This window comes from Aptenodytes patagonicus, chromosome 2, assembly GCF_965638725.1.
Source record: "Aptenodytes patagonicus chromosome 2, bAptPat1.pri.cur, whole genome shotgun sequence".
Taxonomy (NCBI): Eukaryota; Metazoa; Chordata; class Aves; order Sphenisciformes; family Spheniscidae; genus Aptenodytes; species Aptenodytes patagonicus.
Window position 1 is genome coordinate 136,017,420 of NC_134950.1, and position 14,337 is coordinate 136,031,756.

The window sequence follows — 14,337 nt, forward strand, 5'->3', positions numbered from 1 at the left end:
GGCTTTAGCTCATCACTTACTTAAGTTCAAAAGCAAGCTGCTTTAAGCTCTTATGTAGCACACCAGCAGCACTGAGGTACAGAAGCTCAAAAATCTTGCAGTGGCCTTGTGTATAAAGACACTTCAACTTAGTAAAGATGATAGCTTTGGCATTCGGCAGAGGTAGCCTATCCTTAACTGTGACTTAGAATGTTCCTCTCTTTTTTTTTTTGTTAGAGTAGTCATTTAAGAGGACAAGCATTAGGAAAAAAGATTAGGAAAAAAAGCACAGGTGGCTTCAAAACTATTACTACTCTAAATGTAAGACAGAAGCATACACAGTCCTCTAAAACATGCCATGGGATCCTTATGGTTATCAGCAAGGCTTAATTCTGTACCTTCACCCCAAAATATATTCTTGCTATGCTAGAATGCTGCTTTAATACAAATAATAATAAAAATTACAGGAACTTTAAAAAAGCCTTGTAGCTTTCTGATACAGCTGGGTTTGAGAACCACTAAGGCTTCACAAATGAAATACGGGAAAGAGTATAGCATGTAACAGAATGAGTTCAGGCAGTTATGGCATTCATCTGACAAGCCACAAACACTTTTTTGTTTGTTGTTAAATACCAACTTCTTACAAAAGTGAATTTAACAACCTCTGTAAAGATGGGGGGTTTCTGCCACTACAGTGGCATAACGGATTTTGGTATATTCCTCAGTTCCTGTGTAACTGAGTAACTGGCATAAACGATCCAGAGCTGAGTGAGCCCTGACAGATGTACGTGTCTTCATTTGTACAAGTCTTAGTACTGCTCTGGAGACCCCACTTGGAAAAACACATTTCATAAGAATTAAATGGAACTCTGGACCAATGTATCAGTATTTTGTTTGTGAGTTGCAGGAAGCCTGCACTGGGTCATTAACAACAATAACAAAAAGCAGATGCCTTATTTTATTTACAAAACAATCACCAGAAAAATCCATATAAGCAACCCAGTACTACAACATAACATATGCAAGTTTCTGGTACATCAATGCTGAGCCCGTGGACTGAGGAACCCGGATTTCTATTAAGCCTGCAGAGTGCCTACCCCATGGCCTATCATCCTAAACGTTAAATTCGCTCACACGGTTTTAGCAAGCCATCTGCCAGTATGCTGTGGACCTTTGGTAGGAAACAGAGCTGTAGTGAAGCTTTAAGTAGGACCATGGGTCCATAGCAAGAACCAAAATGTTATCTTCAAGTGTTAAAGAAACAATAATTTTATGTATATACTGGAGTAAACTTTTGCTTTCCTCTTGACTGTGACGCTTGGTAATCTTAAACCATTAATGGAGGGCCTGGTCAAGAACAAACGTTCTCTTCACCCGACTCTAGTACCTCCTCTGGAAGATTCCCGACCCCTGCTTTATAGCATCTTGGCAAAATATATACCTTAATATCATCATTTCACAAAAGGTATTGCTAATATACGTACCCATCAAGTTTTGAGAACCAGACAACAGAATTCTATCAATTCACATAAATGTAGTAAGTAGTTTTGCAATCGCTTGCAAAGTTTTGTCTAAGAGGTGCCAAAATAGCAAACCACAAGCTCCTTATTCATGATGAATGCTTTCAAGGCTGTCCTCCCCCAACTGTATTACATTAACGCATGCATTATGACCTCAAGCAGAACAACTAACAAAAGCTGAATTGCATCAACTGGGAGAGGTAGCTGACTCCCGGGTGACAGACGCATGTAGCTAGGCACAGACCACACAGGAGCCCTCCATCTCCAAACACAACTGTCAAAGGCTGCACGAACCCTTTAAATAAGAGGCAAAAGACAAGGTGGTCCAACAACAAGCAGTCTTGCACTGCAACCGTTTCTTTCTAGCATTCTACTCACAGTAAGCTGTGAATACCTCATCAAAGCATTCTTACCTTTTGACAAAGCCTTTTTAATATAGTTTTTGGCCAGAATTTCACAGTACAGACTATAAAAGGGAACTTTAAATTTTATTTTCATTAGTTCATTTCTTGGATGTAAAGGTCCATTCCAAAATAACCAAGAAATGATAAAGTACAATGTTCAAATGTTTATACCTGTGAGTTTATTATTGCAGAAGACTTAGAGATGAAACGAAAAGTAACTCAAATGGAAGCATTTTATTTCATTACTCAACCACAAAATCGTGTAGTTGAGGTATCAGAGAAGTTACAAAAACATATTATTTCAGAATAAACTTAAAAGTCCTAAACATTTAAAAGTTCTAATGGTGGTGGCTTAAGAGGAATCTTTCCCATTGTAAACTTTTTTGCTTCAAATTGTTTCAACTCTTCAGCTGATAATTCGCTTTTTGGTGTAAATAACTTTTCTGATGTAGTACTGTTTGTGACTGCAGAAGATGCTGATGTTATGTTATGTGCAGAGGCACCGGCAGTCTGTCCAAATGAAGTACTGCTTGAATGTGAAGGAGAAGCTGCTACTGCCACATTAAAAGCTCCAAAGGCTGTAAGCGGAGTGGTGCTTGAAGAGTTCACAGCAGAAGAATTGCCAAACCCTGAAAACCCAGAAGTTCCAAAACCGCTGGTTGTTTCAGAAGTTTTAAATGAGAAGGAGGCTGCAGACGGAGCCACCGGGCTGCCAAAACCAACAGAATGGGATATGCTAGGAGAGGACGTCACACCAAATGCAGGAGGATTACAACCAGCAGAAGAGCTCCCAAAAGCAGGGGTGTTTCCAGATGATGCACTGACAAGACTGGAACTTGTTTTAAAGGAGAAACTGCTAGCACTGTTACTGCTGCTGTTCACAGGGAAGCCTGCAATTATAAAATTTATAAAAAATGTTAGAATGTGCACACCTGTGATACTAAACCACTGCTGTATTTCAATAATGCAGAAGAAGAAAAACTCAAGGAAATGTTTAACTGTTGGTTCTTAATGCAGGAACTTACTTGACAACCCAAAGCTTGATGTTTGCTGTCCTCCAAATCCAAAGGCAGGCAGTGGTTGAGTGACCGTGTTCTTTAATTCAGATAGCTTAAAAAATTCCAAATACATAAGTGAAAAATAGATTCCAAAACAGGGAAATGTCTTTCAATAAATACTTGAAGCAAAAATATAGCTGCCCAGTCCAATTAATACAGATAAGACTAAGTTAGACACTGATCACTTTCATCACAATTGCATGCTCTTGCAGCTATGAACAAAATGCTTTAAGGCTATACACTATTCTCTGTAAATACTCCAGAAACACAAATATATTACAATTTACAGATTTTTGTCCATCAGTCAATGACCTGAACACCTCTTCCAGCTCTCGTTCTCATCTCTTACCTATTTCAAGTACTGCTTTATGACCCTACCTATGTCATTGCTTTGTCTTAGTCTGTTCTCTCAGCTTGGCACACCTAGTCTTCTGCACTAAAGCCAAAGTCCCACTTCTTCACCTTCAGCATTGAACACACCAAGGGGTATGATCATCTTACTAAAACTTTAATGCACTTCATGCAGACTCCACTTAAATCAACTTACTCCGTCTCCCTGATTATTTCATATTGGCTTTAACTCAAGTATTCTTTTCTGACACATCTAGATTCACAACTGTTTGTCACCTTCCCAGGAACAACTACTCTTTATACCTTTGTCCTGGTTTCGGCAGGGACAGAGTTAATTTCCTTCCTAGTAGCTGGTACAGTGCTGTGTTTTGGATTTAGGATGAGAACAAAGTTGATAACGCACTGATGTTTTAGTTGTTGCTAGGTAATGCTTACACTAGCCAAGGACTTTTTAGTTTTCCATGCTCTACCGACTGAGAAGGCTGGAGGTGCACAAGAAGCTGGGAGGGGGCACAGCCAAACTGGCCAAAGGGACATTCCATACCATGTGACGTCATGCTCAGTGCATACACTGGGGAAAGCTGGCCGGGGGGGCCGCTGCTCGGGGACTGGCTGGGCATCGGTCGGTGAGCAATTGTACTGTGCATCACTTGCTTTGTGTATTATTATTATTATATTATTATTATTATTTTATTTCAATTATTTAACTGTTTTTATCTCAACCCACGAGTTTTTCTCACTTGTGCTCTTCCAATTCTCTCCCCCATCCCACCGGGGGGGGGAAGGAGTGAGCGAGCGGCTGTGTGGTGCTCAGTTGCCGACTGAGGTTAAACCACGACAACCTTCAAATTTTATCCAAACAGTTTCACTCCCACCTATCTATCAATTTCTTATTCTGGCATTACCAAAATGTTCTGTTTATCCTAAGATAGCCTGGAGGACAATTCTGGGCTCGCCTGCTGATTATACCTTGGAAGAGTCAACATCAGCACATGGAAGAAAAGGTGGGGTGAATATTTGCCTCTTACTGTACATGTACTTGACCGAATCCCAACCTTAAGCTATGGTTACTTTCATGTGGCTTGCAATGATAGTATTCCAAACCTGGGATCCAGCTGCTGCCTTACTAACATGGAACCATCCTGATTCACTATTTTCCTTAGTTAACTAAAGGGTTTTAAAATACCCGCCTGCAATTCACTGATTTCATGATTCCAGAGAAGGGTGGATGTAAAACCCAAAACTGTGTTCACAGACTTCCATGTTCACCTGACTCAGGCAGTGCTAGAATATTCAGTCACATTTCTATCGCCTATAAAAAAAACACATAGATGGAGAGAGAGGGCAATTTTCAAACTGCAATCGTTACTCTCTTATGTAATTCCTCTTTACACCCTTTCCACTTTCTCTAATGTTCCCAGGAGCATTCTAAGAATACTGTCAAGGTCTTCGTGCCACCAGTCAGCTGAACACTTTCATGCCAGATGTTTTTCAAGGCTGCAGTGCCAGAATATAACACACTGTAGTTGACATTTTCAGAACAGTTCATAGATCTACCATAAAATTGCCAACGAATCTAGGATTCAAACATTTTCATGTCTCAGCTATTTAGGTGCAAACAAGGATGCCCGAAAAGAATCATGTATATTTGGTTGTAAAATATAGTATCCTGTGATCTTCAAAGCAATACCTATCACCTATTTATATAAAGTTAGTAGCAGTGTAGTTAAATACTTTGATAACAGCTGAAGTTTCTATGGAACATTTGCAAGATCTTTTCATTAAAAACAAGGTGGCGTATTACAACTTATCATGTCTTAGAAATCTTTGTAGCAGAAATTAACATTGGCATTTGCAGGACAGTTTGGTGGGATGTGTCTAAAAAAACATTAATCTAAGAAAAACATTTGCCCAAAATTAATAAAAAAATGACATCAGAAACAGAAACATTTTACCTTTCATTAACACTTACCAAAGCTGCTTTTGTCGATGCATTTAAAGCTTTCAACTGAAGCAGACGATTTTTCCATTGTTTTGCTAACTGTTGGACAGAATTTATCTAAAAAGGGGCAAAAGAAAAGCATGTTTTTATTATTGAAGACTTAAAAAAAAAAAAATAGAGTGATCTGACAACTAAACTGAAAAAAGATTTCTAGAATTAGAAAAGAAACTTCATTAAGCCAAGAAGACAGGATTTTTGCTTTCCTGAAACTTCAAGGCAAGTGTGCTGGTTTTGGCTGGGATAGAGTTAATTTTCTTCATCGTAGCTAGCATGGGGCTCTGTTTTGGATTTGTGCTGACAACAGTGTTGATAACACAGGGATGTTTTAGTCACTGCTGAGCAGTGCTTACACAGGGTCAAGGCCTTTTCTGCTTCTCACACCACCCCACCAGCGAGTAGGCTGGGGGTGCACAAGAAGTTGGGAGGGGACACAGCCGGGACAGCTGACCCCAACTGACCAAAGGGATATTCCACACCATATGACGTCATGCTCAGCATATAAAGCTGGGGGAAGAAGAAGGAAGGGGGGGATGTTCGGAGCGATGGCGTTTGTCTTCCCAAGTAACCGTTACGCATGATGGAGCCCTGCTGTCCTGGAGATGGCTGAACACCTGCCTGCCGACGGGAAGCAGTGCATGAATTCCTTGTTTTGCTTTGCTTGCGTGCGGGGCTTTTGCTTTACCTATTACACTGTCTTTATCTCAACCCATGAGTTTTCTCACTACTCTTCCGATTCGCTCCCCCATCCCACCAGGGAGGAGTGAGTGAGCGGCTGTGTGGGGCTTAGTTGCCAGCTGGGGTTAAACCACAACAGTCCTTTTTGGCACCCAATGTGGGGCTTGAAGGGTTCGAGATAACGACAGGTTTGATTGGAACGTGCTAGATCGAATTTATGTCCACGTGGTTTCCCCCCCCCGGCCAGCTTTCCCCAGTTTATGTACTGAGCATGACGTCCCATGGTATGGAATGTCCCTTTGGCCAGTTTGGGTCAGCTGTCCTGGCTGTGCCCCCTCCCAGCTTCTTGTGCACCTCCAGCCTTCTCAGTCGGTAGAGCATGGGAAGCTGAAAAGTTCTTGGCTAGTGTAAGCATTACCTAGCAACAACTAAAACATCGGTGTGTTATCAACATTATGCTCATATTAAATCCAAAACACAGCACTGTACCAGCTACTGGGAAGGAAATTAACTCTATCCCTGCCGAAACCAGGACAAACAAGAAACTGGAAAGTCATTAGATAACTCTTCAGGAATTTCAAACCTGAATTTCCTATATTTAAGTTTATCAACACACCTCATTTGAAGCCTGGTCTAATTGAATTTTCCTTAAAAACAAAGTAAAACATATAATGTCCCAAATGCCTGCAAGAGTGGAATGAGTAATCTTTTTGTAAATAAATTCCTTAATTTTTCAGAAGGGTCTTACATCACAAACATCAATAATTCTTTTGTGTCTAGTCACATGCTGGAAGATCATGTTGTTTGGTATCAGCTCTTATACAACAGACTGGAAAATTCAGATTTTGACCTAGTTTAAGAATAGAAATACATGCTTTGGAAAAGACATGTTGTACTTAAACATTTTGTGAGAGAACTGTATCATACAGTTATCATGTATACACTGAAACTTTCATGAACTTGCATTCAGTGCTTCAGTGAGGCCACAAATTTTTTTTTTTAATAGCCAGGCATAGTGTATTGTTTAACCATTTCAGTTTATTTTTTTAATTGAAGTTTTTAGAAAAAAATTAAAAAATCTCTCCTGTCTCTGAAAATGCAATTCTGGTAATTCTAAACATGTGAAGCAAGAGTGGTGACAACAGCTATTCCTCCTGTAACACAGAACCAAGGGGAAGAGGAAAGAGTGCAATGTAGCTTGAATTAGTTTGTACTTGTGTCTATCCAATAGCCTAATTCCTTTCCTGGCACAACACTGAACTGTGCTAGCTTCCTTGATATTGATAGGACTATGAGGGACAAACAATACATATAGATTTTTTTCATATATATATATATATATATATATGAAAACCCCGTATATATTACTTCTTTTCTAGAAACGTATATACTCCTTTAGAAGTATCTGCTATTTTCAGCATTAATTCCCTGCAATAAAAGTATGTAAAAGAACAAGGTCAAATAAACTTCCCCAGTGTTCTACCTAAAGCGCTATATATCCAGCTATAACAATCAAACTGACTAATAGCATACAAAGTATTGAACTTCTGAGACAGGATTCAAATAACTTCTACAAATAACACACAAGAGCAGGGACAAGACTAAGACAAGTAGTGTCTAGGTTTAGAAACACCATACATTTAACTGAGACTAGCTAAAAGTCTATTGCTGCCACTTTTTGTAGGAGCTGATGTGTCTAGACATTTAGGCCACCAGTTTTAGAAGCCCAGACCTGACAGTTTTAGCCTGTGATCTCAGACAGAAATAGGAAGTTATGGCAGAGCATACAGACTAGCAGCTATTTTTGCATTCTATTTGGTGCACAGTAATTTAAAAATATTTTGGCATTCTGACAATCTCCTAGAGCTTGGTAATTAAATGAGTCAAGAGTTGCCACCTGAAGAATAGTAACAAGTCCTGTCTCGAAACGTGTTCACATAAAAAGTCAGCATTTTTTAAATACTTACATAGTTCTGAACGTTATTGTTTGCTCTGCAGTTATAATACTCCAGATGCAACTCTTCTGGCGAGAAATCTGGAAAGCCTGTAAGGAGATGAATAATCAAAAACCTCCAAGAAAATATGTTAATACTTCCAATTGCCCTCTATAGTTATGAAGAAGTGGGCCTTGGTACATTATCTGTAAGTCAGTTACAGTTGGAGACACAAAAAAGATTCATTACAGAACTTCAAAGTGTGAATGTCCAAAATGAATTTGCCATAATCCAATATTCCTTTCTGTTGCATCACAAGGCAAATCATCACCTTGCAAACAGTTCCACAGAGGTACAACAGTGTAGACAAGCGTAAGAAATATCCTAAATAGCAGCAGGATGCGGCAACACTAAAAGCATTACCTACCTGAGACATTCGGCTTTTCTTTCATCGGTGAATAAGATGAAAATATCCATTGTCCTGAAGACTCCCAAATTTCCATGTCTTTTGCTACACATTCGCTAGAAAACAAAATAAAACCACAGATGAAGGTGAATTTATATGGTCAAAACAAAACCACCAGAAGCAATTGCCTAGTTTGAATCCAAAGTTGGATTCAAATACCTGCTACCATGAAAATTAACAAAGTGTGACACTAGTCAGAATGAACAAGAGAACTACTCAGTTCTCTGTGGAAAAAATGCACTTACTCGGCAAGATACATAAATGTCCCTTCAAAGCATTTTACTTCATCATCTCTCTGCAAGTAAATCAAACCAGATCTTAAAAAAAAAAAAAAATCCCCAAAACCACAGTGTTTTTTAATCCTTATATGGCATATGCTGTCCCAGGATTTTCCCTGAAGCTGTAGATCACAATACAATTTAAAACCTTCTCAATACTAGATGATTTTACAATATAAATGAACTCGCACAGTATTAAATAACAAAATTCAGAAAAAAAAGAAAAAAGAAAAAAAGAGAGAGAGAAAAAAAAAAGAGAGATAAGTGTTCCATATAAGTTTCTTGGAAAAGAATCAAAAGCGTAAAAATCCAGACATTGCAAAAGCAGAGAAATAGAAGCTACATCAACAAAAGTAAATGCAAATGTAAACAGTGAAAGGGTAAAAACTAAAGTGGACAAGCAGATCACTACATAGTAACAAACAAAGATTCTAAGTATTTCAGATGTTTGTAACGCAATATACAGTCATGTTTGAGAAGCTGAATAATCTGCTAAGCATTTTCTTAATGTAATCTTAAAAAAATAATGGAAAGTGGTTCCAAAACCTTGCTTCTTCAGGAAATCACACTGCCTGTTGCTTCTCATCACCTGCCCTGTAATTGCCTTGAACCTGCTGGTCACTCTCAACTGACTTTACATACACGCATGTCAAACCAGGTTTCAATAGTTTTGCTACTGGAAGAACAATTTGCTATCATAAGTGTCAGGAAAACTAAGTCAAATAGTTCATTTTCTCAAAGAGTTTTTTTTAAAATGGTTGAAATGCTGTCCAATGGGCTCTGACCCCTTATTTCAAGTACCAAAATCTTTGTTTCCTTCCTTATCCTCCTGCCCGCAACTTAAATACCATACCATCTTACTAATATCACAGTTGTCTAGCTGCCCAACCCAGGTTCAAAACAAGGATCGCTTTCTTCCCATGCCAGCATAACTCAAGAAAACTAAATGAAGTACTGTTTTCTATGGTTCTTACTACATGTCCCGGCTTCCTCCTCCTGATCACGTCCTCTTCATTATCTCTAGTCAGTCAATAAGCTTTTAAACTGCTCATTCTAAACGTTTTCAGTGAGACAGGACTACAACTTACAGAAGTCTCTCCTCTTCATCTTTATAGCCATCAGCAATATTTTGACTGTTCATTAATGCAGAGAATCTGTTCTGTGAAAAGTCTGTATTTCTGCTGCTGCCGCCTGATGATCCAAAATCAGAGGAGCCAAAAAATCCTCTTCCGTGATCTCTGCTGCCACCCCATGTATTAGACTTAAAGGTGGATGGCTGGATAACATTAGTGTATCTCTGGTTAGCAGTACCCCATCCTCCTCCTCCTCCTCCTCCTCTGCTAGTACCTTCCAACAAACAAACAAACAAACAAACAAACAACAGAAATTTTGTATCATTATTAAAAAATACAACATCAACAAAAACTGTAAGTATAACTATTCTTATGGTGGCAATAAGAAGCTTGAAAAGAAAATCTATTTTTTTCCTGATGAGTTAACCTAATTATTTAGTGAGCTTAACCTAGTGAGTTACCCAGGGTAGTTCTGGAATCAGAGATAAATGTGAACTCTTCACATCGCCACGCCAACAACAACTCGTGGCACTGCAGAAAAGAGACTGTTTCAGTTTTGCTTACGTTGTTTCATGAAGTAACTACCCCAGCAGAAAAAAATTAAATTTAAGTCACGGTACATTTACATTAGGGGCTCCTGCCTACGTAGCTATAGCAGAGGCTCTGTCGCGTAGCAAAGACCTCCCAAGTTAAGTTTTAAGACCTCGGACACATCTGTGCGTGTTACAGGCAAACTCCGAACCTCCTTCAGCAGGTGTAAAGATAAGCAACTGCAGTCGTGTTATTTCTCGCCATAACTGTATCTATCTGTTCAATGGCATTCCCCATTGTGTCTCTGGCATACCGAAAGCTTCCAAAGACCCATATCCAACTAGAATTAAAACCACCTTCAAAAGGTACAACACGCAGGTGCTGGAAACTTGCTCACTGCTCTTACAAGCAAAGTTTCCGGAGTTATTTTCATGTTTTCTCTGTTCTTGTGGCACGTCTTGCAGTACCTTCACCAGAGCCCAACTCCGCAAGTGCCACAACAGACGCTACCGCCGACAGCCCTAGGCAAGCGACACGAGAGCGGGGCCGCTTACGCGTCGAAGCTCCCGTCAGCAGCGGGCCGCGCGGAGCTCCGGGGCCGGCAGCCGGGGGCCGCGCCGCCGAGCGCTCAGCGAGCACCTCCGGCCCCCCGCGCCACCGCCCGCCCCCGGGCTAGAGGCTGCACAGGCAGCCGTGCGGCCCTGCGCCCTCACCCCCGCCCTCCGCGCCGCGGGGCGCCGGGCCGCCGCGCTCGGTGGTACCTTGGTAGGGGGGCGCAGAGGGCCCGTAACGCCCGCCGCCGCCGCGGGGATGCTCGTTCCAGCACCTCTCGCCGAAGCGGCAGCGGCCCTGGAGGAAGAACTGACAGATGGCCATGGCTGCCCCGCGCCCCGCCAACCGCCGCCGCCTTGACGTCAGAGGCCGGCGCCGCGCAACGGGGCGGGGCCGCCGCGGGGAGGAGGCAGAGCCCCGGCGAGAGCCCATCGCCGCCAGCCTCGGCCGCGCCACTGCCGCCCCTCAGCCGCCGCCCCTGGGCAACCGTCGTCGCCACGACCCCAACCGCCGCCGCGCGCGCCGCGCCACTGGCGGCGGTGCCGGGCGCTGGGGGAAGAGCGTTTATGCGTGCGGGCCTGGGGCGGGGGCTCCCGCTCCCTTGCGCCACAGGGGTGAGGAGAGCATGTCTGACGGCAGGCTGTCACCCCGTGAGCTATATCAGTACGCGTCGCCACGCACGGCAGGGCCGGGGAAAGAGGAGTATCGCCGTCCGGACCGTTTCCAACTCAGGTACTGAACCGGGTCTCAACAAGATGTCCGAGCCTATGGGCCGGGGCACGGGGCAAGGTAAAAGTCGAGGGGGAAAAAAAAAAAAAACCAACAAACCAAAACTACCAGGTGTACACAAACATGAGCATCATCACTTGGCACAAGGGTTGAGCCGTAAGAAAGCGTAGACAGGTTTGAGGAGTAGCTGACAGCCCTGCCATGAGGAGAGCCACTTGGAGAAGATGGCCGGTGATGACAAGCTACTTCTCGTGCGTCCTTTCCTTCTTCATACTTACAAGTTTTTCAGTAGCTTAGAAAGAATTATTAACCCCTTGAAAATAAAGTTAGAAAAATTTTAAAAGCAGATACAAAAAACCCCCCAAACAGTCTGTACAACCTGAAAAGTGCACAGTTCACTCCAGTTTTTACAGTATTTTAGAATTAAGGATCGGAGACACAAATGACATTTGTTTCGTGGCTCAGAAAAAGGGAAAGGCAAGGGGGAACAGGAAAAAAAAAAAGTTTTATAGCATTCAATTACTCCTGAATAAAGAACTGAATTGCAGGAACCGCTATTAAGCCCGTGAGTGCATCTACTGCTTTCTGTACATGCAGAGTTGTTAGGTTGAGGAAGAAAACCAGGAGGAAGTCTACAAAGAAGCACTGACTTTGAAAACTGGAATTTATACTACTTATGAGAACTTGGAGGATCTTCAGAAATAAAACAGACTAAAAATCCACACCACCAGTGATGCACGAGGTACAGGTAGGCAAGCACCAACTTTTTAAGTTAACTCGATAGTCTCATAGAAACAGATCTGAAAAAATCAGCAAGTTAGAAGAGAGGTGACAAAATTAGGATGAAGATATTAATAAACTAGCATGGGAGCAGGACAGACATACATACATCATTTGTATAGTTTTCCAGAAGTTGGAAGATGTACACAGTATTGACACCAATAGCTTGACAAGCTGAACTTCTACACTGGAAGAAATTTACTATCATGTTGGCTGGAAACATTTATAGAACTATATGCTTATAAACCAGAGATTAATAACCATGTGCAACTTTAGAAGACTTCTATAAAGTATCTTTAATGACTTGGTTCAGGTCATTTAAAAAAAAAACAGTCATTTTCAAGAAGAAAATCAATACATTTGTTGTATTGACTTTGCTTTCCCATTCCTATTCCCATCTTTGCTAATGGTTTGGCATCCACAGTATGTACAGTCTGATGCCTGGGAAGATACACTGAAAATGAATCCCAAGTTTCCAACTTGCTAATTATAGTGCACAATTATTGTGGACTTCCCCCACCATCCCCCTACCTCAGTATAATAAAAAAAAACTCTTTCTGTGAAAGCTCCCCAAAATGCCAAAGATGTCATTAGCAAAGTGTTTCTCTAATCTATATATATGGCCTAACTTTAAAAATTGATATGCAGTCATGCAAATGATGGAAGAAAGTCACTGGAAGAGGGCAGCTATCATAATCTAGAGAGCTGTATAACCTACCCCCATTCACCATGGGGATCTTTATTATACTGCTGTCCTTGGTCTTTCCTGAGGAAAAATCTCCACTGCATCCTAGTAAGATTTCTGCAGGTAGGTATAAATGAGAAAATTTTTTGCTCATATTTCTCATGACCCAAGCTGCATTTACTCACCTTTATTAAATGAAGAATCTCTGCAACTGAGCTTGGTAAAATGTCATTTAACCAGAAATCTTATCTTCATCAAATGCTTTGAGTTCTTCTAAATAATTGGATTGGGTCTATTTTGACAAGGCCACACACAGAGTCCTTTTAAAGGAAGATGCCATACGATCTCAGCTAGGTAAGTGGATTCTCAAAACACATCCCCATCTCTTAAAACAGACAAGAAAATGGGCATGACAAAATCCATGTTATACAGTATGTTGTATATACAAATTTAAAGACTGCATCTCAGGTTTTCCTATTACTGTTTAACAAGATTCAGTAAAACATGGAAGCAAAGCACCAACAGCCATCTTTCCCCAAGTCCTTGAAGAATGTCTCAGCATCTCCTACAGGTCTTCAGGTCTCTAAAGTTTCTTCATTTGCCCCACAAGTGTCTACAACACAGATTAAACAACTTGTCACTGGGAAAGCACGGACTTTGGAGTTGGCTATCCACTTGTCTGTTTCAGTATTATATTCAAGAATGTGCCCTAATCGACCAACACCCTGAAAACCAGCCAGGACATAGACTATAGATCCCACAGCAGCACACTTCACTGTTACACCTTTCCATGGCATTGGAGACACCATCTTCCATTCATTCATCTTGATATCATAATATTCTACATTATCAAGGCCACCTACAAAGCAATGAAATAGATAACTGCTTATTACATTATACCGTACGGACTGAACTAGAGCATACAAATGCTTCATTAAACTTAGTCTTTATTTTCAAGGTTTAGATTAAAACATAAAACCTAGAGTAAAAAAAAAAAAACCTTGAAAAAAGGCCACAGGTTTCTAAACTAGTGGTTTACCCTTTTATAAATACAGAAACAGAGAAAAGTAAAAAGGAGACTGAAAGTGAGATGTGTTGTAACAAATTTCACATTATATGCTTTCTAGAGATTCTAACACGTTACTTCATGAGCAGAAGAACTAACCGCCAAATTTCTTACGGATTTGTGGCTAGTGACTAAAACTCAGCAATCCACCTGAAACTTCCCTATAGCGAGGGCATTTTATTCTAAAGGGGTCACCAGTACCTTTACCTAAATTGGGTCATTTACTGATAGAGGATGTCTCTCTTCATTATGAA

The 14,337-nt window shown here is 41.0% G+C and overlaps 2 protein-coding genes across 3 annotated transcripts in view; both read right to left on the reverse strand.

The window, feature by feature from the left end:
- Window positions 1-919: 919 nt before the first annotated feature.
- Window positions 920-11,157, reverse strand: NUP42 (nucleoporin 42). Of its 2 annotated transcripts, none has more exons than XM_076331343.1 (7): window positions 11,033-11,157; window positions 9,756-10,014; window positions 8,351-8,445; window positions 7,957-8,033; window positions 5,285-5,371; window positions 2,929-3,013; window positions 920-2,793 (listed from the first exon to the last, which is right to left on the reverse strand). In XM_076331343.1, exons 1-7 carry the CDS (start codon window positions 11,145-11,147, stop codon window positions 2,225-2,227), a joined length of 1,287 nt encoding a protein of 428 aa, XP_076187458.1. In that variant the 5' UTR covers window positions 11,148-11,157; the 3' UTR covers window positions 920-2,224. The 2 variants fall into 2 exon arrangements, with proteins under 2 accessions (XP_076187458.1, XP_076187459.1); XM_076331344.1 differs by lacking the exon at window positions 920-2,793 and adding an exon at window positions 4,582-4,624 and having other exon boundaries at window positions 2,930-3,013.
- A 716-nt stretch (window positions 11,158-11,873) lies between these two features.
- KLHL7 (kelch like family member 7) overlaps window positions 11,874-14,337 on the reverse strand; it is a 33,004-nt gene continuing 30,540 nt past the window's right edge. The window contains exon 11 of the mRNA XM_076331345.1: window positions 11,874-13,876. Within this exon, the coding sequence (XP_076187460.1) occupies window positions 13,593-13,876 (284 nt within the window). The 3' untranslated portion in view covers window positions 11,874-13,592. The remainder of the gene's footprint in view (window positions 13,877-14,337) is intronic.

Bases quoted from the DNA above. Each gene is read 5' to 3' on its own strand.
- NUP42 (XM_076331343.1), bottom strand. From the start codon at position 11,147: ATGGCCATCTGTCAGTTCTTCCTCCAGGGCCGCTGCCGCTTCGGCGAG. The intron at 10,015-11,032 runs GTACCACCGAGC...GTTTGTTGGAAG, and splicing joins CTCTGCGCCCCCCTACCAAG to GTACTAGCAGAGGAGGAGGA. The intron at 2,794-2,928 runs GTAAGTTCCTGC...TTATAATTGCAG, and splicing joins ATCAAGCTTTGGGTTGTCAA to GCTTCCCTGTGAACAGCAGC.